The 25,729-nt window shown below is 38.9% G+C and overlaps 3 protein-coding genes across 3 annotated transcripts; 2 read left to right on the forward strand and 1 right to left on the reverse strand.

Moving 5' to 3' along the window:
* Positions 1-1,757: 1,757 nt before the first annotated feature.
* zmat2 (zinc finger, matrin-type 2) lies at positions 1,758-5,457 on the reverse strand. The gene is made up of 6 exons (XM_057360862.1): positions 5,413-5,457; positions 4,899-4,989; positions 3,506-3,629; positions 3,238-3,311; positions 2,615-2,760; positions 1,758-2,414 (listed from the first exon to the last, which is right to left on the reverse strand). The coding sequence occupies exons 1-6, from the start codon at positions 5,428-5,430 to the stop codon at positions 2,271-2,273; spliced, it is 597 nt and encodes a 198-aa protein (XP_057216845.1). The 5' UTR covers positions 5,431-5,457; the 3' UTR covers positions 1,758-2,270.
* Positions 5,458-5,719: 262 nt separating this feature from the next.
* Positions 5,720-8,278, forward strand: slbp2 (stem-loop binding protein 2). The gene is made up of 8 exons (XM_057360857.1): positions 5,720-5,940; positions 6,042-6,170; positions 6,265-6,345; positions 6,430-6,513; positions 6,767-6,910; positions 7,040-7,207; positions 7,275-7,431; positions 7,513-8,278. The coding sequence occupies exons 1-8, from the start codon at positions 5,894-5,896 to the stop codon at positions 7,687-7,689; spliced, it is 987 nt and encodes a 328-aa protein (XP_057216840.1). The 5' UTR covers positions 5,720-5,893; the 3' UTR covers positions 7,690-8,278.
* A 320-nt stretch (positions 8,279-8,598) lies between these two features.
* fam53c (family with sequence similarity 53 member C) lies at positions 8,599-24,407 on the forward strand. Its single transcript, XM_057360855.1, has 5 exons — positions 8,599-9,001; positions 18,888-19,085; positions 19,179-19,236; positions 22,282-23,126; positions 23,219-24,407. Exons 3-5 carry the CDS (start codon positions 19,230-19,232, stop codon positions 23,492-23,494), a joined length of 1,128 nt encoding a protein of 375 aa, XP_057216838.1. The 5' UTR covers positions 8,599-9,001; positions 18,888-19,085; positions 19,179-19,229; the 3' UTR covers positions 23,495-24,407.
* The last annotated feature ends 1,322 nt before the right edge of the window (positions 24,408-25,729 follow it).

The raw sequence follows: 25,729 nt of genomic DNA on the forward strand, positions 1-25,729 counted from the left end.
GGTTGATGGCCATGCATCTAAATATACCTTTGATGTGAATATATAGGCCTGAATATGACAGCCATGAGATGTTATCTGCCTAGTTGTAACGGTGGCACTTGTGTAACTCCATTTTCAAAAACTTTTAAAAATCATGTTTTATTTCGTTTTATTGTATTTGTTAGCTGTATTTATTCATTACTAAACTGCAGTTTGATTGAAATTACTTGGAATGCACAAAAAAAGATTTTTGAAAATTCAGAAAAATCCGTTTTTTGCTAATGAACTGAATGTAGAACAGGACAATAATAACATGCGACTTTACATAATATACAAAATATTTTATAGAATATTATAACAATAAAGTAAAATGATTAAAATGTACCTTTTCACTAATAGGAAAAAAGCTTTTGGAATAGTAACGTTTTATAGCACATATGTTAATCTGCATGCACCACATATTGTTACAAATTCACTAAAAATTCAATGGTTATCTTTATTCCATTTCCACATCAAAACTCAATCAAAAAGTCAGTTTGTGTGACCCAATAGTCCCAAACCTAAGTGGCTCATTCTCTGACATTTAACACCCACAACTGGAAACTTTGCGTTTTAGGCATTCAAGTGGCTCTTTTTCTTGGGTGTGGGGGTTAACTCGTGGAAATATCTGCCACTATCGCTGAAAATCCACTTTGATTTGCTGTAAAGTGTCATTGATTCACATAACCGATGTTCAGATATGCTTATCATATTGCATAGTTGCTGTCATAGAGAAAGACACACACTGTACCCCTGGCATCGCTGCAGAAGGGTCGTGTGGTTCTTTGTGTGGGCCGTCACGTATTTATTTCCATATCCTTCCTGCTTACGAAGCGAAAGGTGGTGGTGTGGGTGTATTAAAATGTTTCGAGGCAAAATCAGCCGCCTTGATTCAAATTAACGTCATTCCATAAGTGTTAAACGTCAAACGTCAACATCAGGAATGTTTGTTTCCTAGATTTGATCGATGGGGTAAACCTTTTGTGCCTTTCCCAGTTAGTTAAAACTACTAGATAAACTTGTTCCATTTTGTTTGGCACTGGCAGGTGAGTTTTTTATTATATACTTTGGTAAGCAGTCAATAGCCAGCACTGAAAGATTCGATTTAATACTTTTAAAAATACGTTCAAACATCTGTAAACTAGTTGTATTGTATTTTTGTGATGGCTTTTTTAACACATCTAGTTGAATTTGTTAACAACTGCCATAACTTTGAGACGCAATAGCACCATCACGTGGTGATCTAAGGAACAAAATAAACACCAGCAACGGTTATTCATGGTTAACATTGTAAATCATGATACATTTTCAACCAATATATAATAATTGATTAATGTTTGATTTTTTATGACATTATAATGACAAAACTAACTTCACAAGGTTTAATGTATAGCATACTGCTAATTTCTGGTTTTCCTAGTTTTTACTTCATCGATCTGCTAGCTTTAACTTAAACCTTTCATACAGCTTTACCTGCAGAGGTTTATCATTTTTTAGGCCTAATGCATTGAATTACGATGTTTGTTGAAATGTTGATTCTACAAAAATAATATAAATTCTAAAAAGAAAACTCATGTTTTGTGTCAGCTTACCTTATAATAAATTAAAATGAATTTAGGTGAATATTCTAATTTTCCCTCTGCATTGTAGACAAGTCATGGATAAAACTGTACACTGAATCTTTAATTGCTGTCATCTTCGTATTTTCAATCCCACTGTCTGTGTTGTATTGAGAGTACAATACAATAAGAAAGATTTTTCAAAGTTGTCACAGAATGTTTTAATGTAAAATAACCCCAAAATGTTTCAGTCCCATTATTAAAAGAAACAAATCAAAATACATAAACAGTTATGCCCCTCCATTCTACAGCCTCCTCCAGATAATAAAAGACATTGGGAAATAGAGGTATGGAGTCTTGTCTTCTAAAAAGCTCATATTGCTTTAACCTTTCCTCGCGCATTATTCTGATAATGGAGGGTTACTGCTTCACATGGAACTCTGAAAAGCATAAATAATGCAACCTTATTTACAACAACAACAATCTTGTCAAGGAGTTTAATTTGGACTGACTGAGTGCTGCTACTGAGCTGAAATTTCAAGATCAACTGCCATAAAAAAGGCTTCACCATGTGCTGAATCAGACACTGTGTGGTCCTGTAAAGGAATAATGAAAGTTCTCTGACATGGAGTCAGTGTCAAGGATGTTGAATTATGAAGGCCTTAGTGAGCAAACAGCTACAAAAGAAACAAATCAATGGCCTTTCTTGGAGGAACCAAACCCTGAGAAACCCATCACGGCAGCCATTTCATCATCATCTTCAAAGCCCAGCTCTTCTTCTGCCTTCCTTTTCTTTTCCTTTTGCTTCTCTTTTCTGTAGGCTTTTGCTTTCTCCTCCTTAACAACAGAATGAAAACCATCAGGGCAACAGGTTTTTTCATATCAATTTGGACTTTAGTTTTGTTTAGACAAGATACCAGCCTAAACTAGAAGAACAGCAGTGGACATTACACACAAAATCATTTATAATTATGATGTAGAATTAAATAGATTTCATTTCAAGACACAGGTGTCTATCATTGCAAACTAACACTGACCTCCTCTCTCAACTCCTTCATTCGTTCTTCGAAATCATACTCCTTCTGCTTCTCCTCCAGCTTCTTCTTGTTCACTTCAAACCGTTTTTTAACTTGGTCTAATGAGGAGCGCTCTACACGCATGGACATTCCCAAGTTTCTCTGATCTGTAAAATAGGAATAAGGGGAAATTATTTATAATGGCTCTAAACCACATAAATGAAAAATATAAAAATACTCTCCTAACCCTCCAGTATTTTTAGAAATACCCAATAATCAGACTTGAGGGAAATATTTTTATTGAAAGTCACTCCAGCATCCCTGCAGTAAAACCATACTCAAGACATAAAATGTGTCAAACGTTTATAATACAAGCACCAATAGTAATAGCATAAATAACACCATGGCTAAAAATATTTGCAGGTGCAGGGGCTGCTATAACAATAAGTAGCTGTACACTGACTTTAAGAACAATTCGCTTGTAAATCAGACATTTCAGCCAAGTATTTCATTTTTCCATATAAGCTTTTGTGTACTTGTGCAGTCACAAGTCAGAAAATGTCTCAAATGCATTAAATAGATGTTATGGTTAACAATAGTGTTTGGGTAAAGTAGAAACTTCCAAAAACTACTTCAACACTTACGCTTTTTGCCATTGATATGATCTAAGAAGTTTATGGAATCCTTTACTACACAATCACAGACATTGCAGTAATACCTAAAATATAAAATAAAAGCCAAATTAGTCATTCTGACAATATTAAAACAACACAAATAGCAGAACATGCTGAAATATAAGCAGACAGTAAGACAACCTTCTAGATAATAGCCACATACATAACGACACAGCAGTGATGCATTATTAATAGAAACACATATTTATAGGACAGTTAATTGAAGTATGATACCCACCCTCCCATCTCCGCCTGTGGCGTGGTCTTTGTGATAACAATAGTTTTTCCCAGTTTTGACTCCAGATCCACTTTGTAATCTCTGTGGCGGAGAAGCTCCCGTTTGACAGGGGGAGCAGGCTTGCCTGGAGAACAGGACAGAGAAACAAATGAAGAACATAAATAACATTGTCCCTTTAACAAAAATATGAAGATTTAACTTTTAGCAATTTAGGTGTTTGTTTCAATGTATCAGTCACTAGGGTTCTGTGATCTTTTCTTTACACTCTTGAAATAATTCACAAATACTCAGTCCGGTCAACCACATCTCTCACAACATACAAAAAACTACTTAAAACCCATCTCTTCTGTGAATACTTGACAAATGATGAGAAAAAAAAACTAACCCTCTCTCTTTCTCTCAACAGGTATTGGTCTAGCTTTTGCTGAAACTAGTAACTTTGTATTAATACCTATTGTATTATTGCTCCTGTATGACATATCGCTTATTGCTCCCTGAACTCTCTGTAAGTCGCTTTGGATAAAAACGTCTGCTAAATGACTAAATGTAAATACATTTAATATTAGGGCTGTGCAAAAATAATGATACATGTAACTATCGCAATATTTCTTTTTTCGATAGTGTATCGATAGTGATACCTCTACTATCGATATTTTTTTTAAATCATGCCATATACATATGGCCAAAAGTAAGTGGAAGCGAACATGGCGAAAAATATAAGAATGCTTCGAGCTCTCAGAGCTGATGTGTGGGTGTGCTTTGATTTTCAAAATAAGTCATGGAGTAATGAGTTATATAAAATAATGCTGTTTGTAGGCTTCGCAAGTCATGACACAAGTCACTTGGCTACTGCAGTGCATTAGACTAAAAGTTTATTAAGAAAAGTAACAATGACATTTATTGTGCTTTCACGGATGTGACACCAGCGCATTTACAGCACGGATGAACCAGAGGTTTTATACTGCCCATGTTCAGTGTTTTAACTGTAATGCACCACAACAGCCAAGTGACTTGCGTGAGCCACCTTATTCCCCTGTGCTACCCACTTGAGGGGCGCAATCCACAGTTTGAGAACCCAAACCTCTGATCTAAAGGTCCATGCATCTCACATCATGGCCACTCTGCAGAGGTAAGGGATGTTTTTACACTTATCCTTACAGAAAACCCCTGGTGGTGCACAGCATGTTATATTTCTAGCTCTACTTTTTACATTTTCTATTTAAAGTATAGCAATATATCGCAAATGTGTATCGTATCGAAATACATAGCAATATATTGTATCGTGACCCATCTATCGTGATATGTATCGTATTGGGAGGCACTTGCCAATACACAGCCCTATTTAATATATTCAATAAGGTAACATAAGGGTTCCAACATTGCATTTGCTTACCATCTTTCTTATCCCTCTCTTCCGTGAGGCGTTTCTGAGCCAGCTGTTCATATTCATCTTTGTTCCATTTGCGTCGAAAATCATTCTTAGACTATAAAAAGAAAGACAATATAAAAAAAACATATACAGGATTCACATGACCATTAACATTGAATAAATACAACGATACCGCACGATACATCAATAATAAAAGCTGCAAAAACTACATACTATGCACAGAATCGAACATAAATAAAACAAATACATTCATGTCTATAGTTTAGCAAACCCGTCGGAAAACGAAACTAAATTACAATTTTTTTTAATACCGGTGTTTTTGTCATTGGACACGATTAAGACTAAATATCTTAAGAACATAAACTAGCTTTGCTAATTCATCTACTACAAAAAATCCCTAGGTATTAAAATATATAATTAAGTATATATATTATTATTAAACGATGTTAATAGAAACCGAACTAGTTTAGATCCCAGTTATAAACAAAAAAACAAACCTTGTTGGCAAATAACTTACCCCACTGCCCGACGCCATTTTGCTACCGTGATGCCGTTACGTGTTGCTGACTGTCGTAAAAAAGTGTCGTGGATAAAAAATAAAAAAACTGTTTTATTGCAGACCGTTTTGCTAATAAGTAAAAGATATCAGCTCAATTCATATCGTCTAAATGAAACTAACTATTTTATTTATAGTTTAAAAATGCCCAGTTTCTATCTACGATTTTAATGAGGTTTGCAAACACGGTGTGTATGCTGCCACCTATTGAGCTGTTGTGCAATATAGGATTTATTTGACTAAATAAAAACAACAAAACAACAATAATAACAATAATAACACGTGCAATCAAATTTAAATAAAAAATAAACAAAAAGATAAAATAGTTTTTGATGATTGGTGGCCTTACCTGTCTCAATTGGACAGTCCCGCCTCCTTACACCTGACGCTGATAAAAGATTTGTCCATCATAGAACGTCGTGTGGCAGTAGCCAAAATCAGCATGACAACACGGATAGAAAGCCTACTTCAAAGCCCCTTAGAGTCTCGGTCTGTATGTCATACTGGAAAATAATTGTATTGGATATTTCTAGTTGCTTTAGTTTTTAGTTATGTTTTATATGTAACCTGTTTTGTTCTTGTTGTTGTAGAGGTTTGCCTCTTCACCTGTGGTCAACAGACATACCACAAGACTTAAAGACTAGAACACACTCGCATCCATGTAGCCCAGAACCTTGGCTTCTGCCAGGCTGCAGTTCAGTGTATGACAGTCTTGTAAGGTAAAGTCATGATTGTGGCCATTTGGAGCACAAAGCACTTTTACACTTTGTAAAAAAGTGAAAATTGTTTAATAGTTGTTTTTGTGAACTTCAGGATACCCTCTTCTAGTTTCTCTAAAATGCCACAGTCAACTTCACATAATGGAGAAAAGACTTCTGTTCAGAAGCCTCGCAGGTCTTATTATATTCACATCACAAACCTGTATTCAAAAACAATTTAACCCATGTTCAACGTGACTTTGGTGTTTTGTCTATTCAGGTCCTCAATCCTTGAAAGGTGTATCTTGAAGATATCTACAGCAAGTGTTGTTGTTGGAACAGAGGACCTTGATGGGATTAAGAGGTCTTGAATAATAATAATTATTATTATTATTACTTTTAAAGTGTTATTTCCGAGATCTGTTACAGTAAGCTTAAGTAAAACATTGGGGAATCTACTTGCATGCAAAAATATAGCATAAAATAATTCCAGGTAAAAAAAGACCCAAGAACCCTAACATTTGGTCCATGATGTGGGCTTTACATTGTTTTTGTGTATTTATTCATTGGTTGTCTTGTGTCTGCTGAATAAGCAATCAAATAAACTTGTTTTGTAGGTCACCAGGGCTGCAGTGGTGCCCTCAAAATGCTGACCTGTCACAATTTGAGACTAATGAGGCCGTTTTGAAGCGCAGACAAAAACAGATTCAGTATGGAAAGAACACCTGTGGCTACCAGAAATATGAGCAGCAGGTTCCAAAGTGAGAATTGTTTCAAGTCATTACATTAATCTTTTATTACAGTGTTAGACCGTTAATGTTTTTCTTATATTGAATTGCAATGCAAAATAAACTGTGTGGCTTTGTAAAATTTACTGCCTCAATGTTCAGGCGTCTACGGGTCCCTGGGATTCACCCTTCCACTCCCAACAAATACCGCAAATATAGCCGTAGATCTTGGGATATGCAAGTCAGGCTCTGGCGTAGAGCACTTCATGCGTGGGACCCACCATCTGCCTCTCCAAAAGACACGGAGGGGCAAGACCCAGTTGATCAACTGTAAGTCGTCAAAGGTATATTTGGTAAAGACTGTTTAACTTTATGATGGTACTAATCCCTCTTTTAGGCAGAGCTTGCTTGAGAAGATGAATACGGAGTTGTGCGAAGGTGGAGAAAATGAGGAAACGCGGTGGGAAATTGCACAAGATTCAAGCACGTCCCTAATTTCTCAACCTATGGAGTTATCGACCGATGGTCTTTGGCTATCTTCCAATGCTTCTCAAGTCAGTAAACTCAAATATAATTTCAATAAAAACAATTGTGTATGGTTTTTGGGCTAATTAAATGTATTTTTTTCTCTCCAGCTTGATGTCCCATGTCATCAGAGCCAGACCTCTCAGCTTGGATTGGGCTATACCTTTAGTAGTCACCTATCAGCGCAGGAGAACGTTCTAGGATGGTTGCGATTCCTCCTCGAGGCCGACCACAACTGGGATCAGGCACCTTTGCTGCATGAAGAGCCTTTCTGGAGATGTACATAGTGTCTTGTCAAATTAAGCGTTTGGTCTCCACAAATCATGTGCAACTTTTTTCAGCAATGTTGTATGTTCTACACTTGGATCACTAGCGTCAGTTTAGTATGTTGTTGAATTACAGTAGTCAACATTTGAAGTGGATCAAAAAAAGTTAATCAAAGTTGTCCTAGACAAGAACGGGTATTGTTCTGATCTTCGGACAACTTTGATGAACCTTTTTGATCCACTTCAAATGTTGACTACTGTATATAGCGTGCCATCAATGTTTCCTCTCCATATAAATGTTATTATTGCACACTTACACGTGCTAGTTATCACTTCTTTGTTTGCACCTTAGTTTCTAGCTATTTCTTCACTCCCTTTCCTCTTTTTAAAAAAAAACACATGTTCTGATCATGATTTGTTGCGGGTTCTCGACACTTTTCTTTCTACTGTTTTCTTCACATCACTGTTTTTCTAAAAACAGACGAAGTTTAGACTTTTTATTTTTGTGTGCGTTGACCTCTAATGTGAATTGAAAGCAAAGTTAATAAAGATGTGGACTGGCTTATGTGAATCTGCATTGTGATATTCTAAAGTTGTAAGTCCATTTAAGTCTCACTTAAAGGCCATGGGTTTAACTCGTAATGCTTTATTTGCTTATACTTCTCAAACTGCAAGTTGCCATTCAATCTATCCTTTTGTAGAATAAAATGTAAAGAACTGCAAGCGAGAACCGAAAAAAATTCAAACAAAACTCTGTAAGTCCCCTTTTTAGGGTGCACTACAATTCCCATGATTCGAAGTGTCGTATTATCTCGGGATCGGCTCAGTCCACAGAGAGGCAAGCGCGCTCACTGTACTGTATTGTTTGACACCTCCAGGATTCACTTATTATTATTATAAGAATAATGGCTCCCGTCCAATAGATCTCCGTAGTCTTTACACATTTGCTTTAAAATAACCATAAAATAAACCCGAGATAGCCCGCTTATGCTCTAAATGTTATTTACAATTTTCTCCATAGAAGGGGCGCACTTATTTTCCCTAGTGGGCGACATTGAGAAGACAGTCTGTATCGACCAAGCGTGCAGTTGCAGACCGATCCTCAATTTTTAAACGATCTTTTAAATCGTTCGCTTATGAGCCGACATGTTATTTTAACGTGATGTTTTTGTTAAGCAGAACAGTCCGAAATTGAATACAGATATATCGCGAGGCCAAAGCGACGGCAGTTTATTAGACAGCAAGCCGACCTGCTTTAGCTTGTTGTACTGAATCTCGGTTTCGAGCAACATTCAGGCCTGGGGTTTTGTCGGCTGCTCTCATTTGAGTTAAGGTAAGCAAATATCGTCGAAAATCATCTTTACATCTTAGTTTAAATGTGGTATTCTTCATGTAATGTACAATTTCTTAGCGGTCTGTATCATTGTGCATGGCTTAACATCTTATATAGAAATCCGTTCATGGTCAGATTATGCATTTCCTAAACGCGTGTAAACACCAGCAGCACATGGCATATATGTGGTCATTTGTTTTTTTCACACGGGCGAATGGAATATTTTGGATGTAATTAATGAACGGGCATTATAAACCTTTATTTCTTTAAAGGGCCTGTTTACTGCTCAGCGTTAACGTTAGCTGTAACGTTAGCCCCGGTCGGCTGTTCTGTTCCTGATCGGCTTGTCATGCAGACTGTTATTTACAATCATCATGGAAAATAATTCTCGTTTTATGAAATTGAAGATATTGATTAAGAGGGCTGTGTTTTGGCTAGCCATATCCTGATTTAGGCTGTGAAAAAAACAGGAATAGCATACAACCGGTACGCAGAATGAGCTGTAAATGGGAACGATATCAAACAGCTTTTCGCTCGCCATCGTTGACCAATACTTATTTATAGTCTCAATTCATTTGCTTGCCTTCGGCGTGCAGAAAAATCAATATACGTTAATGTGTGTGTGTGTGTGTGTGTGTGTGCGTGTGTGCATACTCTGAATGGCTGAACTTGGCTAATATCCCATGTAAACCGTACACACGCTTCGGTAATGTAACCCGGTGGCCTACTCCGACCTTCAAGGCGATACGCTTTTTATTTTATTTTTGCGTCGATGCGATCGCGAAATGTATTATTATCTTCTCTGCAAACAATGTGAATTAAAGACGAAGGATGTGTTGTGCTACATGTCACGCTTAATGTGCTTATAATGGAGATGACAGGCAGGCTTATGCGACCCCTCCCCCTCCGTCGTCTCCATCAGCCTCTACCGCTCAGCGCGTTACCAAGGCAACGGCGGAACCGAACCTGAATTTTACTCGTGACCATCCGTGATACGTCATTACTAGCGACGTTTCTTCACTCCAGTGAAAATATGACTGTAAACACAGGCTTGAGGAGTATGTGTTTGTGATGTTTAGTGTGTAGATGAACACAGGCTGGCCAGAATGTGTTTGTAAGTGTGTTCGTAGGAGTTCCACAGTCAGGCCGGCGGAACACAGACACCTGTCACTGTGCAGTCCCTATTCATGCGTGCGGTAATGGGAGACCATGAACATACTGGACCTGTGCCCTGTGGGGTTACAGTTCTTCAGTGGGGATTCAAAAGTCCTCCCAAACCTCATTTACTCGAATAAAAGCATAATCTGCTTTGAAAATACGTTGAATGACAAAAATAAACAGTATAACTGTGACAACAGCAACCCAAAATAGGAAGGTGTTTCTAAAATCATTTTTATGGTTTCCAGTACAATAAGGTTTTTAGGTAGAAAGCAGGGCAGATGCTGATGCACAATGTAATTTCTTGCAATAAGAAAGTTGGGCAGTTCCAGCGTTATGTATGTGACATTTCCAGTCAAAATTTGAAATATAAATTCTCAGAGAATGTATTTACTACCAATATATTGAATCATCTGTTTATATTTTACTAAACCTCTGAGGATAGAGTCCAGACATCAGAAATATATATATACCGATTATTCCACCGATTAATCAAGTATTCGGATAATACATTCTTTTTCTTTATTAAAGAGCAATACTAAATATACAAGAGAAAATAAGACAGGTTTCTTAAAATGAACAACTAATTTGTTTTCCTTTTAGAAAAAGGAAAACAAAATTCCTTTTTTAAGAAACCTTTTAAGAAAAAGGAATAAAAATTCCTTTTTTATTGCTGAAATTGCATACATTAATATCTGTTAAAACTAAACCTATTTAGTACATTCCATTGCCATATTACACTCAAAATGCAATGTACGTTTGTAATACAAATATATATCCGGGTGTACGTGTGTTCACCACTTGCTGTGCGTGTGTTCACTACTCTCTGGATGGGTTAAATGCAGAGGTCACTAATAGGTCATTTTCACTTCACTTTCACTTCACTTCTTTCACTATATAACTAAGAAACATAAATAAAAATAGAAAGAATAATTTCAAAGGTAAACACTTCAGCTTATGTAGTTTACCTAAATTAGTTTTTTTTTTAAGTTCTGTTTTTTATTTTTTACTATTAAATAGTAAGATATTTGTCCACATAAAAATACTGTAGTTAACCGGACTTTTATTTTGGTAGGTCGTCAGAAGACACTTAAGGAGCGGGTATACTTGACTTTCCGCGTCCGTCTCGAGCACAAATGCGTCCGCACAGCGTCTTGAGCATACTCTTCACGGACGTCCGAGTTCGACACATGCGCAGTACAAATGAGTATGTGTGCTCTACCAGACCATCAGAGGGCAGCGCTGAGTCGCGTCATTCACAGACCCACTGCAAATTAGTGATAGAGGAAGTCATTCACCATTGCACACACACACACACACACACACACACACAGTGGGGTCTCATTCACTAATTATTGCTTAGATTTTTCGTATTTATACGCACATTTGAACCTCTCACGGAAACTTCCCGCCTAACTCACAACACATGCGTACGCACATGAATTTGTTCTTAACCTCGTTCTAATATTAGTGAATTTGGCCTACTTATATTATCCCTAATAGTAGGTACTGTTTTTGTATTGGAATAGTAGGTACTTTTGAGTGCATGGCAAAAGAGATTGCACACACTGGGACATACGCAGGGCTTTCCGCCTAACTTTTCCTTTACGCGGCGGCTGTTGTCACCTAAGATACTACGGGTAACCCCATGTGACGCTGTCTACAGACGCGCTCTCGCAAGTAATTCCAAGTGCACAGTCCTCAAAGTCAGTTAATACACAATAAAACACCTTTTATACAGACACACAGTTTAAAGAGTTCTCGTTAGCTGGCTGTAAAAGCGCTGTTACTCAGAGTCTCCGCAGCTCGAGCTATAGTCTAACGCAGCTTTTCTTACTCTTTCACTGAATATGATGAAATAATTTTAAAATTAAATATACATCTACGCGTAATTAAATATTATTTAAAGTATATAATTACATATATATAGAGAGAGAGAGCGAGAGAGAGAGAGAGAGACTGGTGATTTTTGCGTAAGTGTGCTTTCAACTGTTGAATTGAGACCCAGTGTTTGTTGCATTCTCACGGTTGTCAGAGCAGAAATGAAAACCTCTGTTTATTTTTTCTGTAATTTATTCTGCAGCGTCTTCTGTGTTTACATAACATGTCCAGAGTTTATCGGGCTGTGCGTCAGTAATAATGGTCCGTGGGGAAACGCAGTGCTCCATGTGTACTGTAGTTAAATGGATTAAACGAATCTTCAAGGCAAAAAAATTTCAAATTACTCGAGTTACTCTAGGAATCGTTTCAGCCCTAATATATATTGTCGTTATGCTTTAATGTTTTCAGTGTTCTTTTGGTGGTACTTTAAAAAAACATATGATTAAGTCACTTTAAATTGTAAGGTTGTTTCAGTATAAAAGCCTGATGTCAGCAATTTGTATTAAGGACTTATTAATCAAAGAGAATTTTACATACTGCGTGTGCTGTTAGTAGAGGATCGTTGATAAAATGCCTTCTTCAAAGTAATAAGGGCTGTACGTTAATTTTTTTTGCACTTGGGGTGGGCGATCTGACGATCTTAAATCGCAATCGATCTTGAAGGCGTCCTCAATCCACTTTTCAACGGAATCGCGAGGATCATGATCTTGTCTGTCGTCTAAAACCTCTTGTTTCGAAGGTTTCGAGAGTTTCGACATCATTCAGCGCTGCACAGACCCATTGGCGTATGACATTGAAGCACTGCGAGAGCATAGAGCTCTTTATGCTTTCGAACAGCTTATTGTATTCTGCTAGATGGCTGTGCTGATTGTCCAAAATATATCATGTGTCTGCCTCGCATGTTTCCATGTGTGACGTTTTTAAAAAGCAAATCAGTAAGTTAGTGGCATGACAGACGAGGAGTTTGTGCCAAAAAAGGACTCTGGCACCAACTAATACTGAAGTGTTTTTCAGCAGGGCTGTGCAGTGCGACCTATAAATTACCAATGTAGCATGCATGCGATATAGAGGTCGACCGATATGGGTTTTTCTCTGGCCGATGCTGATGCCGATTTTTAGAAATCAGGCCTGCCGATGGTTGATATATGAGGCCGATTTTCTTTTTTCCACCTTCATCTCATAAAATCTAATGAAGTAATAAGAAGTGATACAGAATATTGCTTTAATTAAATATTTATTGAAGATTGACATTTATTGTCTCTTCAAATCAGTGCACTTGATTGAGAAAGATTGAGTAAGTGTTTATTGCAGGGTACAAGATAGCAGTCTAATTCATAGTAATAATACATTGCTCAAAACACAAGAGTCCAAGGGGGGAGCACAAGAGTCCAAACAAGTCCACACAAGGGCACGACTGGGGAACAAACAAAGGTTCCGGCTGCACCGGACTGGATGCCGGCAACCACGGAGCCTCGTTCCTGGAGGGGAACCCGGCGACCTCGACCCTGGAGGAGAACCCGGCGACCACGACCCTAGAGGGGAACCCGGCGGTGGCAACCTTTAGAGGGACCCCGACGGCCTTCAATACTCCAGGGGGGAAGGAGCCTGCCGGCAGTCCATGGCTGCCTGCTGTGTTCAGTAATGGCGAGTTTGTTCTGTCAGGGAGGGACAAGGAGAGAACCCAGGCGCTGGCAGCTTTACACAAAACAATAATTTATTAACATGAAAATACAAAGCAAAAACCAACAAGGTGTAAAACAACAATGACAAACGGAATAAATCATAGACTAAACAGGAACATAGACTAACTAACTGGACTAACTAAAACAACACTTGACATAACTTACACAGACTAGACTAGACTAGACTAGACTTTACAGAACACGGCGCAGGAACAGGACATGAAGTCTTTAACAGACACGGAACAAAATGAACTCGCACAGGACAGAAAACACCAGGGCATAATAAAGGGAACCAAATCAAGAGGGGAACAGGTATGGGGGATGAAATCATTAACAATCAATAATGAGGAAACGAGAAGGCGGGGACATAGACGAGACCAGAGAGAGCGCATGTTATGTCAGAACCTACAATAACATGTCTCTCTCCACACAAAACATGAGGCTCTGTCATTATCCTGCCACTAGATCAAGAAAGACATGACATGATGAGACAGAGGATGCACATGTTGTCACTTTCCCATGTGAACACGCCGGAACGCGCCTGCTTCAGTGGTAAAACACTGGGCAAAATGAATGGTTATAATATCAGGAAACGCAATTCCGCGCAACATTTTAGTGTCTAAGAACACCTGATTCTTTTGTAAGTCATAAGGTAGTCGTAAGGATCACCGTCGAGTCCAGCTGCTTGTAGTTTCAGCAAATAATTGCATGTTTTAGTCCCGGTTTTTGTTCCTCCTATTGAATGCAGCCATTTTGCCTTAGTTTTACCACTCAAGGGAGCGTGTCCCGGCTTGTTCACGTGGGAAAGTGACGTCAATGCATACCCTCTATTCTTCACTCGCGTCACCAGCCTCGCACCGTCCCCTCATGGCTCTCATCTTTAAAGAAACACGAGTGCAGTTTTTACACGTATAGGCAGGTAACTGACAAATGACATTAAAAGTTACATACAGATGGATAAATTAGGGCCACATAATTTTTTGTTACCTAAATTAGTTTTCATTTTTCTAAGTTCTGTACTATACAATAGTAATATTTGTCCACATAAAAATACTGTAGTATACAATACAATAGTATTTATTATAGTAAACTGCAGTAAAAATCCTACATAATGTAGTATTTTTGAATCTTACTATAGTATACTACAGTTTTACAACAGTTTGTCAATTTACTACAAGGGTACTACAATTATCTATAGCAAATACTATAGTATACTACAGATTTTTTTTCATCTGAGTGTTCAGGTTAACGGTACTTTTATTTTGTCGGGTCTTTGCGAAGACGTTTGAGTTTCAGTGTGGTTGACTGTAGCATTACTCAAACTGTGAAATGCTTGTGAAATAAACTCTCAGAGAAACTCTGGAGATGAAGTTCATGTGATCATGTCCTCATTAGGGGTGTCCTTGACTAAGGATTTACATAGTCGAATCAGAATTGCCACGTCTTGCCTATAGTCGAATCATGCGCGCGCGTGTGTGTGTGTGTGTGTGCGCATGCGCGCTTGTCTGCCTGCCTGCCTGCCTGCAGGGACGACACCAGGTGGTTAACAAGGGTACAGCGCAAAGTGTAGGGCAACATTGATGCACCAAAAAACAATCAAACAATAATTTACAGAATTGTTTAGAACAGAATATACCTTTATAATAAATACAAATAAAAAAACGAAATAAGCCCGATTCAAGTCACAGTGTGTAAAATAAATGTGTTTAGGTAAAATGTCTGACATGCAGGGGAACATATTCAAAACACAAATAGTTAAATTAATGGACATTTTCCTTAAACATCACGTAACAATGTTGTGCCACTTACTAGACCAGATCTCGCCTCAAAAGTATTTTCAAAACTACTCGATAATAATGAATTATTTTTTACAAACTGGAATACAGCACGTTCATTACCAATGAACTACCAATAAAGTTACTTTATTTACCTTATGTAAAGGAGGAATGCAATGAAGCATCTTACCATTTAAACAGTCAAAAAGTCCCTTGCAACTTTTTTTCCTGCGCACTCTTTCTCCGTCCTCCTGACACGCACGCTTGCTTTCAGTGCAGATTATGACAAGTTCCAAAAGTCTGCGCTGTGCTTGCTATATACGGTGATTTTGGTTTTATTACTTTATAATTTTTTTGTATCGTGCAGCACAAAGTAAATTAGTGTTGTATGTTCAACTGTGCAGCTCATTCACTCACACACGCAGAACAGCCAGATGACACATGAAAACAGCAGGATTTTCTCTCAAAAACGTGTTTTTTTTTGTCACATCCATGGCTAATGTGTATTTCCATGGACTATCAACAGGGGTTTAGGAAAATATAAACGGTTCAATATTTTGGTAATAAATACATTCTCTGAATTTATTTTTCAAGTTTTGACTGAAAATGTCACATACATAATGCTGAAATTGCCCTTAAACATTATATTTTTTTATTAATAATCAGGATTTATACACTTTAAGTCCCATTGAAATATAAAATTACAATGCCTATTTTTTCATGAAATATTGCAATATTGTGAATTGTTTATCAATGTGGGTCATTCTCTTTTTAAAATTCGTGTGCCCTCATAATCTTTAGTTAAAATCTGAAAATGCACTTCCTTCTTGTAAAGACTATCCATCTTAAGGCCAATTTATGGTTCTGCGTGGGACTTACGCCGTAACCTACGGCGTAGCCTATGCAGAGCCGCGTACCGTGTGCGTACCCTACGCCGTAGCCTGACGCGCACCTCTCCAAAAATGTAACAACGCGTCAACTCAACGCGGACCCTACGCGAACCGCAAGCGCTGTGATTGGTTGGTTTGGCAGCATCGTACTTCCTTCTACGCATTTCTGGCGTCTTCTTTCGGCAAGTTCAGAGTCCACAAAAGAACAACATGGCGAGCATCGACATCGACCAAGTACTGAGCGTCTGATTGAAGAGGTTCGGAAATACACGCATCTGTATGACTCCTCTTCGGCGGACTATAAAGACTGTCAGATGGCGGCGAATTCTTGGAGAGAGATTTCCTCTAACGTCGGTTTGGAAGAGTGTCAGCAAAAAACATGAAGAACTTCGCACTTTATAAACACTGTGCATGATCTTTTGCACTTTATTGGCTTTATAGTTTTATTTTTTGTTTTTCCTTTTATTGTTACTAGTTTTTTGAAAGTTTTATATTTGTGTTAATATTGCATTGTATACTCATCTATACATAGTTTGCACTTTTACATATTCTGTTCTTTGACTCTTTTGCAAATAAAGAACAAAATTGTGACACTTCCAGATCTTGGTTGCATTTCGTTTCATTTTTAACTAAACAATTAATAGGGTGAGTTGTCCATGACAAAATGTGATATTCTATCAGGGTATCATTTCAATACACAGTTTTGACATCTATGTATATACAGTGCTCTGCTTAAATGAGTACACACTCCCCTTTGAAAAGTATACTTTTTTTCAACAATATCTAAATGAACACACATAAAAATCCAAAATGTGGACAAGACTAAGTTTAATATAACATCTGTTTAACTTCTAACATGAAAGTAAGGTTAATAATATAATGGATTACACATTTTCCTGTTTTGATCAGCTCCAACTCCATTAAGATGCGATCAGCTTCCATTGTCGTTTGCATACACTAGCATACACACAAAACATCGGCGAAGAAGAGCAAACCCGTGAAAACACAAAGAGCCAACTAGCGTTTCGGCGGTGTAATTGCAGTACGACACATACTCTCAACGCAGAACCATAAATGTTCACGACGGCGTCGTCTACGTACGTAGGTCCAACGCAGAAGTAAAAATCGCGCTTTCCATGACCTATGTTAGACAGCTTGGGCGGAGCATCCGTTAACTCCTCCCCTTCAACTGTCAGTCTGCTGCCAGTTCCATTTCAAAATGCAACGGCTGTTTTTATATATCCAATCAAATCGCAGAGAAGTCGAAAGCCACGCCCACTATTTTTCTCATTAGAAATTCCATTTTACTCAGAAATGCTTCAAAATATGGAAGTAAAATGATCGCAACTTCCGGTTCATGGGGACTTTAACATACAGAACAGTGAGAGTGCCTTACATATGACCACATGTAATTGTTGGCTGTAAATGCTTTTATGTTTTCTTTATTCCTTCACAAAGCATATCAGACATACTTGAATACTGTTGACCTGCTTAATATAAGATTCTTTATATTTCTGTCAATAATCAACTAGGTCTTGACAGATGGATTTACAGGAGACCCTCCTATTGTTAAAAACAAACATTTGTTTCTTATGTGTATTTATTTTAGTTTCCAGTGTAGGTGTCATGGTCCTGCCTTCTTGTTCAGGATTTTCTAGTCTTGTGGCAGGATCGTGACAGATCCCTTATGTTTAGTGTGAGAAAGTCATGGGGTGTTTACCTTTGACAGCCCATGTGCTTTCTCATGTCTCGTCATTGGCCCCGCCCCTCTCGTTTCCCGTATCACTTCCCGGCCGTGTTTCATCACCCTCACCTGCCCTGTGTTATCATCCCTCGTTTGTGTTCCCTTCATATAGTCCTCATGTTTCATTGTCCTGTGTTCGGTCGTTGTGTGAGGTGTGGTTGCTGTGTTTGTACTCTTGTGCGGTCTGCTTTATGCGCTTGTTCCTGCTCTGGATTACCTCGTTAAGCCTTAGTAAGTGTTTAGTCTAGTTTGTGTCAAGTGTTGTTTTAGTTAAGTGTAGTTAGTCATAGTCCTGTCTTGCCATATTATTATATTCCCCTGTTTTGTTGTGTTACCCCCTCGTGGGTTTTTGTTTTGTTTATTGTTTAATAAAAATCCTTTGTTAACCCCTTCACTCCCTCTGCCTGCAATTGGGTTCTTCTCCTCTGTGACCGTGACAGTAGGAGTGTAGGAAATACCATGACTAATCAAAAGTTTCTTGATAGTTTGAGATGAAAATATTTACTATGAAAACATACTGTAATTGTCAGAATTAAAAACGGCAAACCGCTCTTGCTCATATCACATATGATGTGACCATTTCGTATAGGCACAGCACCAATAAATTGTCAGAATGTAGGAGAAATGGAAAACCAAAGAACACCCACCAAAAATAAAACTTGTACACAAATAAATAAACAGAAAAAAATTTATGATTAGACCACCATTTAATATCTTAGAAATGTTCTTTTGCTAATATTTGGGATGTGCCCCCAGGTGAGGACGTCATCATGGTTCCTGAGTGAGACGTGGTCAGTGTGCGCTGGATGGACACGACAGTGCTTCATTTTTATCTAGTGCACATCAGCCACTTTCCCCACCTTTCCTTCCTCCTGCAATTTGCCATGCCATGGTTTCGTTAAATGTTAAACAACAACGTTGTCCCAACATCACCAACCACTGGACAACAAACTGGTAAAGCTTAAGTTTTGGAGTTTTGTATCAGCACAGTTTGATTGGATTCAATTGACGATTTTCTTGATGAATCTGACTGATTTTGTTTTGTAGTCTCTACTTCAGCGTCAGAGCCCAGAAACCAACCGGCTCACAGATGGATTGATGCCTGGTGAGCATTTAAACAACGCATGACATGTACTGTATTGTATACAAAGACACTTTGTTGATGTTCTGACCACACCCATATGAATTATGTTGGTGAAGAATAGCTAGTATGCATAGTTAGCAAATATGACAATTTAGACATAAATAATATGTTTTCCAAATTATGAGCTTTAAAACTTTGGTCTTCTTTAAACCCCCTTGATGCTAGGTTTACTTTGATTGTAGGAAAACTTAAAGGGAAAATTATGTCATTATTTATTCACCCTTGTTTAAGACTTGTTATGACTCTTTCTTCTGTTTAATGTTCAGGTGGTTTTGTGTCTATACAGTGGAAGTCAGTGGTCGTTTGGTTACCAACGTTCTTCAAAATATCATTGCTGTCCTTCTAAAACCTTGTATGTCCAAATTTGCTGTTTTAAAGTAAATGGAAAAACACTGTACTTTTTAAGTAATTAAATACTGTGTTGACAAACACTTTTTAATACTTCATATTGGTGGATATATGCAAAACCTAGTGACAAAAATCACGAAATATGGAGATACAAGGTTTCAGAAGGACAGCAGCGATCTGCAGAAGAAAGAAAATGATACCGGTTTCGATTGAGAAGGGTGAATAAAGGATGAAAACTATCCCTTTAACGTGTAATGAACCTGGAACATTCTTTGCTAAATCACAAGCATACAAAAACATGTCTTTTAGAGCTAGGAGGTATGATTTTGTAAACCTTTTTGCACGAGCAAATCCAACAAAGAGCCATTCAGAAAGCAATAATAATGAAGTTAATATTTTAGTTATATTATGTTTAATTGCTTCCCTGGGATCGAACCCAAGACCGTGGCACGCTGTAACCACTGAGCTACATGAAAGTAATAAATTTAACTCATCCCTCATTATAAAAATCTGAGTTAAAGCAAAGCTCCCTTCAGATGAATTAAGTGATTGAGTGTCAATAACCGGTTAAACTTTTGTTAGCAGCAATAACTGCAACCATATGCTTACTGTAGTTATTTATGAGTGTTTCACTCGCTGTGGAGAAATTTTGGCCACTCCCTATTGCTGAACTACTTGGGTTTTGTAACATTTCAAGCATGAACTGTGCATTTCAGGCCCCGCCATCACAGTTTACATTAGTTTACAGTAAGTGTGGACTCTATCTAGACCAGGGGTCTTCAACCGCGATGGAACCGCAAGGGGTCTGCTAATTACTGTTTATTCACAGGCAACTTTTTGTTAAAAATGTAAAGCATGGGTACAGAAATATTACAACCAATGTTCTCTTTAAGCTGCGCACTTGCGCGGCCACGCGGACTCATTGAAGTTCTCGCGCATTGCAGTTTTAACCTCAAAAACACCCATTCAGGCAGCGGAAGCAAGCAATGGAAGAAACGTTACATCTGCATCATAAAAACCGGTAGGGTTAGAATCAGTGCATTCTCTGTCTCCCTTCCGATAAAAGTACGCATGAAAGGAGTTGCTTGCAAATAAAGTGCATTCTCATATGTTTCTGAACTTCTGTTCAAATTTGTTAAAGCTGTAAAGCGCTAATTTGACAGCCAAATGACACCACACCGCTTCTGCATTGTAAACTCTGACAGAACTATCGTACGTGTTTAAATGGCACCGTGGTGTGTACTGATGGTGCTCGTCAAACAAGTTGCCCCGAAAATAACGCGGACTCGTTGCATCATGTTCTCCTTAGTCTAATATGATGCTCTGCAGAAAAAAACTTGTGTTCATTTTCGTGTAACAGCCGCGACAATGCTGATCCACGAGGAAGACAACTGAGCTCAGAATTATAAAATAGCGGTGTGTTCTGCAACACACAGAGAAGCGGAAGAAAAAAAAGAATGACACTTAATAAAACGGCTTGATTTTACAACAAGCATAAAATCTGCACAAATTTTTTTCGCATCCAGAGACAACCCCTACCTCCACTAGAATAGTCTTTGTGCCATTAACCAGGGTCAGTCATCTCATTGAAGCCTTAATAAAAACTAAGGTTCAAATAAATGTTTGATTGTCCATCTCACAGTAAAATGAAAATGTTTGATGCTGTAAATACCGTAAAATAATCAAGCAATCTATAATATATATAATACACAGAAAAGTATTAAGCCTATGTGCAACAATAAAATAATAGTGCTAATGTAATGTCTTAGCTTAATATTACTGTGACAATAGGGTTGTTTCTATTTAAAGTGGCCCTAACACACGCGGTTTCTGCCAATCTCATATTAATCTTGAGTACCTATAGAGTAGTATTGCATACTTTGTATCTTCGAAGAGTATTTAGTTTGATCACATTTATAAAAGATAGATACAGCTGTACGATTATTTCCGAAAGCATACGGGGGGAAGGGGTAGGCTGAACTAAAGCACGTGCACACCTATTGCCAACAAAACACAGACATCAGTTTCACTCACCGCATGCGGTTCATGTCCTGCATCTTTTAGCTCTGGGACGGCTCCATATATCAGTTTCAAACGATCTCCAAATCCAGCGTTATATCCACCATTTGTATAACATTCATCACCCAAATGCAGTGAACAAACAAACACCTGAACTTCGCGAACGTATGCTCTCTCTCTCTCTCCTGCACACAAGTGAAAGTGACGTCTGTGCATGCTCCTTCTCCTGCTCTCCTTGCTGCTGCGTGCTTTTCCGGGAGAATTGTCCAATAAGGAACTAAGAAAAATTGTTACGAAACAGTTTTATATGTTCAGAAAAAACTTTCCGAAACCTGTACGATTGCTGGGGGAGTGTATCGAACTCGTTTTTTTGACAAGTTCACCATGTTAAGCATGAGAAGACCGCACGTTTAACATTGTAAAGAAGTCAGAATGCATGAAACACCCTTTAAATAGCTTCGTGTACACATTTAGTATAAGGGGGTCCCTGCTCCATGCATCTCTCATCTAAGGGGTCCTTGCCACGAAAAACGTTGAAGACCCCTGATTTAGACCATTCCAAACCTGTAATTTTCTTGTTTTTCACCATTGTTGAATATGTTTTGTGTAACCTGTCTGTTAATGTTTGTGTTCTTTCAGAAAGCAGTTACTGGCAGCTCTTCCCTCCTTCAAAGCCCAGCCTGCATGGGGTGCTCAGCTCCAGCTTCCCCCCCGGCCCCGTGCCACTGGGACCTCCAGAAAGCCACCTGCCGGAGGGGGATGCCTTGAACCGTCCTCTCGCCCCTAGCACTTCTGTAACGGACCTGTCTTTTCCCGGGCCACCCCCTCCCCCCCCGCCACCCCCCAAACGCCACTGTCGTTCGCTGTCGGTACCAGAGGACCTTTCACGCTGTCGGTACACCTGGCGGCCGAGCGCCTCCAAGGTCTGGACACCAGTGAATCGCCGATGTCACAGTGGAGGGGGCGTGGGGGGGCCATGTCCGTTACGTGCCCCCAGCTCCTCTCTCAATTCCTCGCTGCACTCTTCTTCCAGTCCCACCTTTTTCAGCCTGGCCCTCTCCCCGGATTCTCCATTGCCGTGGAATTTCCCTTGGGACCCAAGTGACAGCGCCGGAGGCGGAGCCTGTTGCTGCTTCTTCCCTTCCCCATCCTCATGCTCCTCCTCTCCTTCGCCACTCCATCCGCCGCCGCCCCCGCAACGGCGCTTCTCCCTCTCTCCCGTGCTCATCCGCGAGGCCGCCGCACAGTTCCTGCCGCCACCTCCGGTGCCGCCGCAAAACGCATCCCACCCTCCGGTGGTTCCCGCCTCGCCTTCATCCGCCTGCAGTACTCCATCTTCGGTGCGCCGCGCTCTTCCTCCTGAACTTCCACGGTGTCATTCTCAGCCCTGCGACCTGCTCTTGCTCAAACCTGGCCTGAAGCGGCGCAGGGACCCGGACAGACCATGTGCGCGGCCTGTGCTTGACTTTGCCAAAATGACGCAGGTAAAACATCTTTTTTTATCCCAAAATAATCTGATTCGTTTTGTGTTTTTATCACATTTTTAAAACATTGTCACTCCTCTTTTTCTTTTCAGACTCGAAGCACAGACCCCCTCAGTTACATGGAGCGTGGCAGACTGGCCTGCGGGGGAGACGTCTGTATGGGCCTTGAGCCTTTCTTTGGAGATTTCAGAGGCTCGTGTTCACCAGCTGAAGGTCTGGGAAGGACAAGTATCGGGCCGTTGAGCGAAAGCGATGAGGAGGAGGAGGAGAGAGAGGAGGAGGACCCTGAGGAACGTGACGGGGGACAAACGAGCGTCTTTGAAAGGGATTGTACTGAACTGGATATCACCCTCATTGAGGAGAACTGAAGATTTGATTTCCCCCTCACCTCCACCGCCAGCATTCAGTCCTCTCCCCACCACCTGCTACTTTACACTGGCAGGCCTCTCAGGAACCCAGCCGACCCCTCGTGGGGCGCGCAGGCGTAGGAGCCCATTAATGCCGACTACTATCATATGCAGGCAGTCATGGACGCTGACCCATCAACATTGTACATTCCAGAATCAGTTGCTGAGACATTCTGAAGGATGCAAATATACTGCAGAAACCAGCATGGAGTTTTATGTGTATCGGACGAACTCTTAAACTCATCCTCAAACTGACACACTGGAGCTGGAGGCGAACGGGTCTCCACGTTCCTGCTTTCTTTTTGCGTCTTTCCTCTCGAATCGTTTTGATAGTAAGAATAGACTATTGCGGATGATGGTTATAAATATCAGTGTTTCGTTCAGTCAAAATATAAAAAGGGCAGTATGACATAGCAGTATTTTACTCTGCAGACCTTTATACTTCCTGATGAAGGTCCATCTGATTCAAACATAAGCCTTAAGATGCCTGTTTTTTTTCTTCCTCTTAAGCAAAATATTCCTCAAGGAAATGAATTGTGTACTGTGGCTGTTGTTCTGTTTTTTTTCTTTCTTTCTCTCTCTCTCTCTGCAGTCTCTTTATTTTTTAATCTGTACAATGCATTCCTCTAAAATTGAAATGTGTATACATTTATCAATGCACTGTATTTGGGACATTTAGACCGAAACAAAATGAATGCAACCACTGTATACTGAAGGCACATTGTTATACTGTATTGTACAGCGAGTATTTGTTCAAATAAGTTGTGTAAAGATGGTAGCTTGAAGGTTGGAGACAGGCTATTTCTGTCATTTAGAGATTTTTTTTATTGTATGTGTGATAAACAATTCAGACTCAGTTTATGTAAAAATAAAGTTTATTTGAAATTATTTTACAGGCAGTGGAAATGCGAACCCAAACAAACTGGATTGATTGGCAGTATGGCAGCAAAATTATAGAAAATGAAGGAAAGTTTACAAGAAATTCTAGTGTGATGAAACGATATCTGACCACTTACATTTTGTTGTACTGTTCTTTACTATTTTCATTTAAAACCAAGGTTTTGTGGGGATTTCGTCTCCGGAAGATTCATCTTTTCATTCGCTGTTGTTTGGTTTATATGATGGCAAAGAGTTAAAACAACGTCTGTTTATCTTACTACACCAATATGCAAGTGCTCATATTCCTTGTGAAAAAGGCTGAAAAACAACATCATCATTGGTCTGATGTGAACTAAATTTAACGATTGAATAATGTCAGTAATGCCTGATCGTGATCAGAAAAAGGTGGTGTGTGGGTTTCAAGCTGATAAGACCATTTCAGGTTCTGATATTTCTTGGCAAGGTGAGTGTCCTGTCAAATACAATTTATTGCTAACATTTAAATAAATACAAAGCATTTGTGAGGGGATTTGACAAAAGCATACAAAGAGGACAAAAACACGCACATCAATCTCAAATGGGTGCTCGACTAAGAGAGTAAATCGAAGTAGTAACAAAAGTCGGCACACCAGAGCTCCAAAAATATATAAAAAAAATACTGAGCCTGTGTGCTCGAAACGTCACGCGCCATGCGAAATTCTTTTAAATAATCAAGTATTTTTATTTGGAGCTCTGGTGTGCCGAATTTGTTACTACTACAAAAGCATACAAAAGAATGTTTCACAGTCATGCAGTATTAAATTATTTTAGATAACGGTATGAAACTTTTGACAAGTATTGTAGTTTAAAATATTGGTTCAGAACAAAGACAAGTAAAAAATTTAAACATGCACTAATTTATTGTACATAATTTATATTGCCTTATATATTTTATATTAATATAATTGACATTGTTCAAAATAGCTTGTTCTGAATGTTTCTTTCCATCTGAGTTAAAGTGATAGTTCAAAAATGAATCATCAGTTACTCACCCTCTCGTCATTTCAAACCTGTACGACTTTATTTTTTCCGCAGAACACAAAAGAAGATATTTTGAAGAATGTTGGTAATAGAACAGCACTAGCCCCCACTCATTTCTATTGTATGGACACAAAACCAATGCAAGTGAATGTGGGCCAGTTACAAACATTCTTCAAAATGTCTTCTTTTGTGTTCCGCGGAAGGAAGAAAGTCATGCAGGTTTGAAATGACATGAAGATGAGTAAGTGATGACAGAATTTTTCATTTTCGGGTAACTAACACTTTTAAAAGAAGTGT

Source organism: Triplophysa rosa, linkage group LG19, assembly GCF_024868665.1.
Source record: "Triplophysa rosa linkage group LG19, Trosa_1v2, whole genome shotgun sequence".
Classification (NCBI taxonomy): domain Eukaryota; kingdom Metazoa; phylum Chordata; class Actinopteri; order Cypriniformes; family Nemacheilidae; genus Triplophysa; species Triplophysa rosa.

Excerpts from the sequence above, each read along its gene's own strand:
- zmat2 (XM_057360862.1), bottom strand. Across the intron at positions 2,761-3,237 it reads TCATATCAATGGCAAAAAGC|ATCAGAGAAACTTGGGAATG; the intron begins GTAAGTGTTGAA and ends CCTATTTTACAG. Across the intron at positions 2,415-2,614 it reads TGAAGGAGTTGAGAGAGGAG|GAGGAGAAAGCAAAAGCCTA; the intron begins GTCAGTGTTAGT and ends TCTGTTGTTAAG.
- slbp2 (XM_057360857.1), top strand. The coding sequence starts at position 5,894 with ATGACAACACGGATAGAAAGCCTACTTCAAAGCCCCTTAGAGTCTCG. Across the intron at positions 6,171-6,264 it reads GTGTATGACAGTCTTGTAAG|GATACCCTCTTCTAGTTTCT; the intron begins GTAAAGTCATGA and ends TGTGAACTTCAG. Across the intron at positions 6,346-6,429 it reads TCTGTTCAGAAGCCTCGCAG|GTCCTCAATCCTTGAAAGGT; the intron begins GTCTTATTATAT and ends TTGTCTATTCAG.
- fam53c (XM_057360855.1), top strand. Across the intron at positions 23,127-23,218 it reads ACTTTGCCAAAATGACGCAG|ACTCGAAGCACAGACCCCCT; the intron begins GTAAAACATCTT and ends TTTTCTTTTCAG.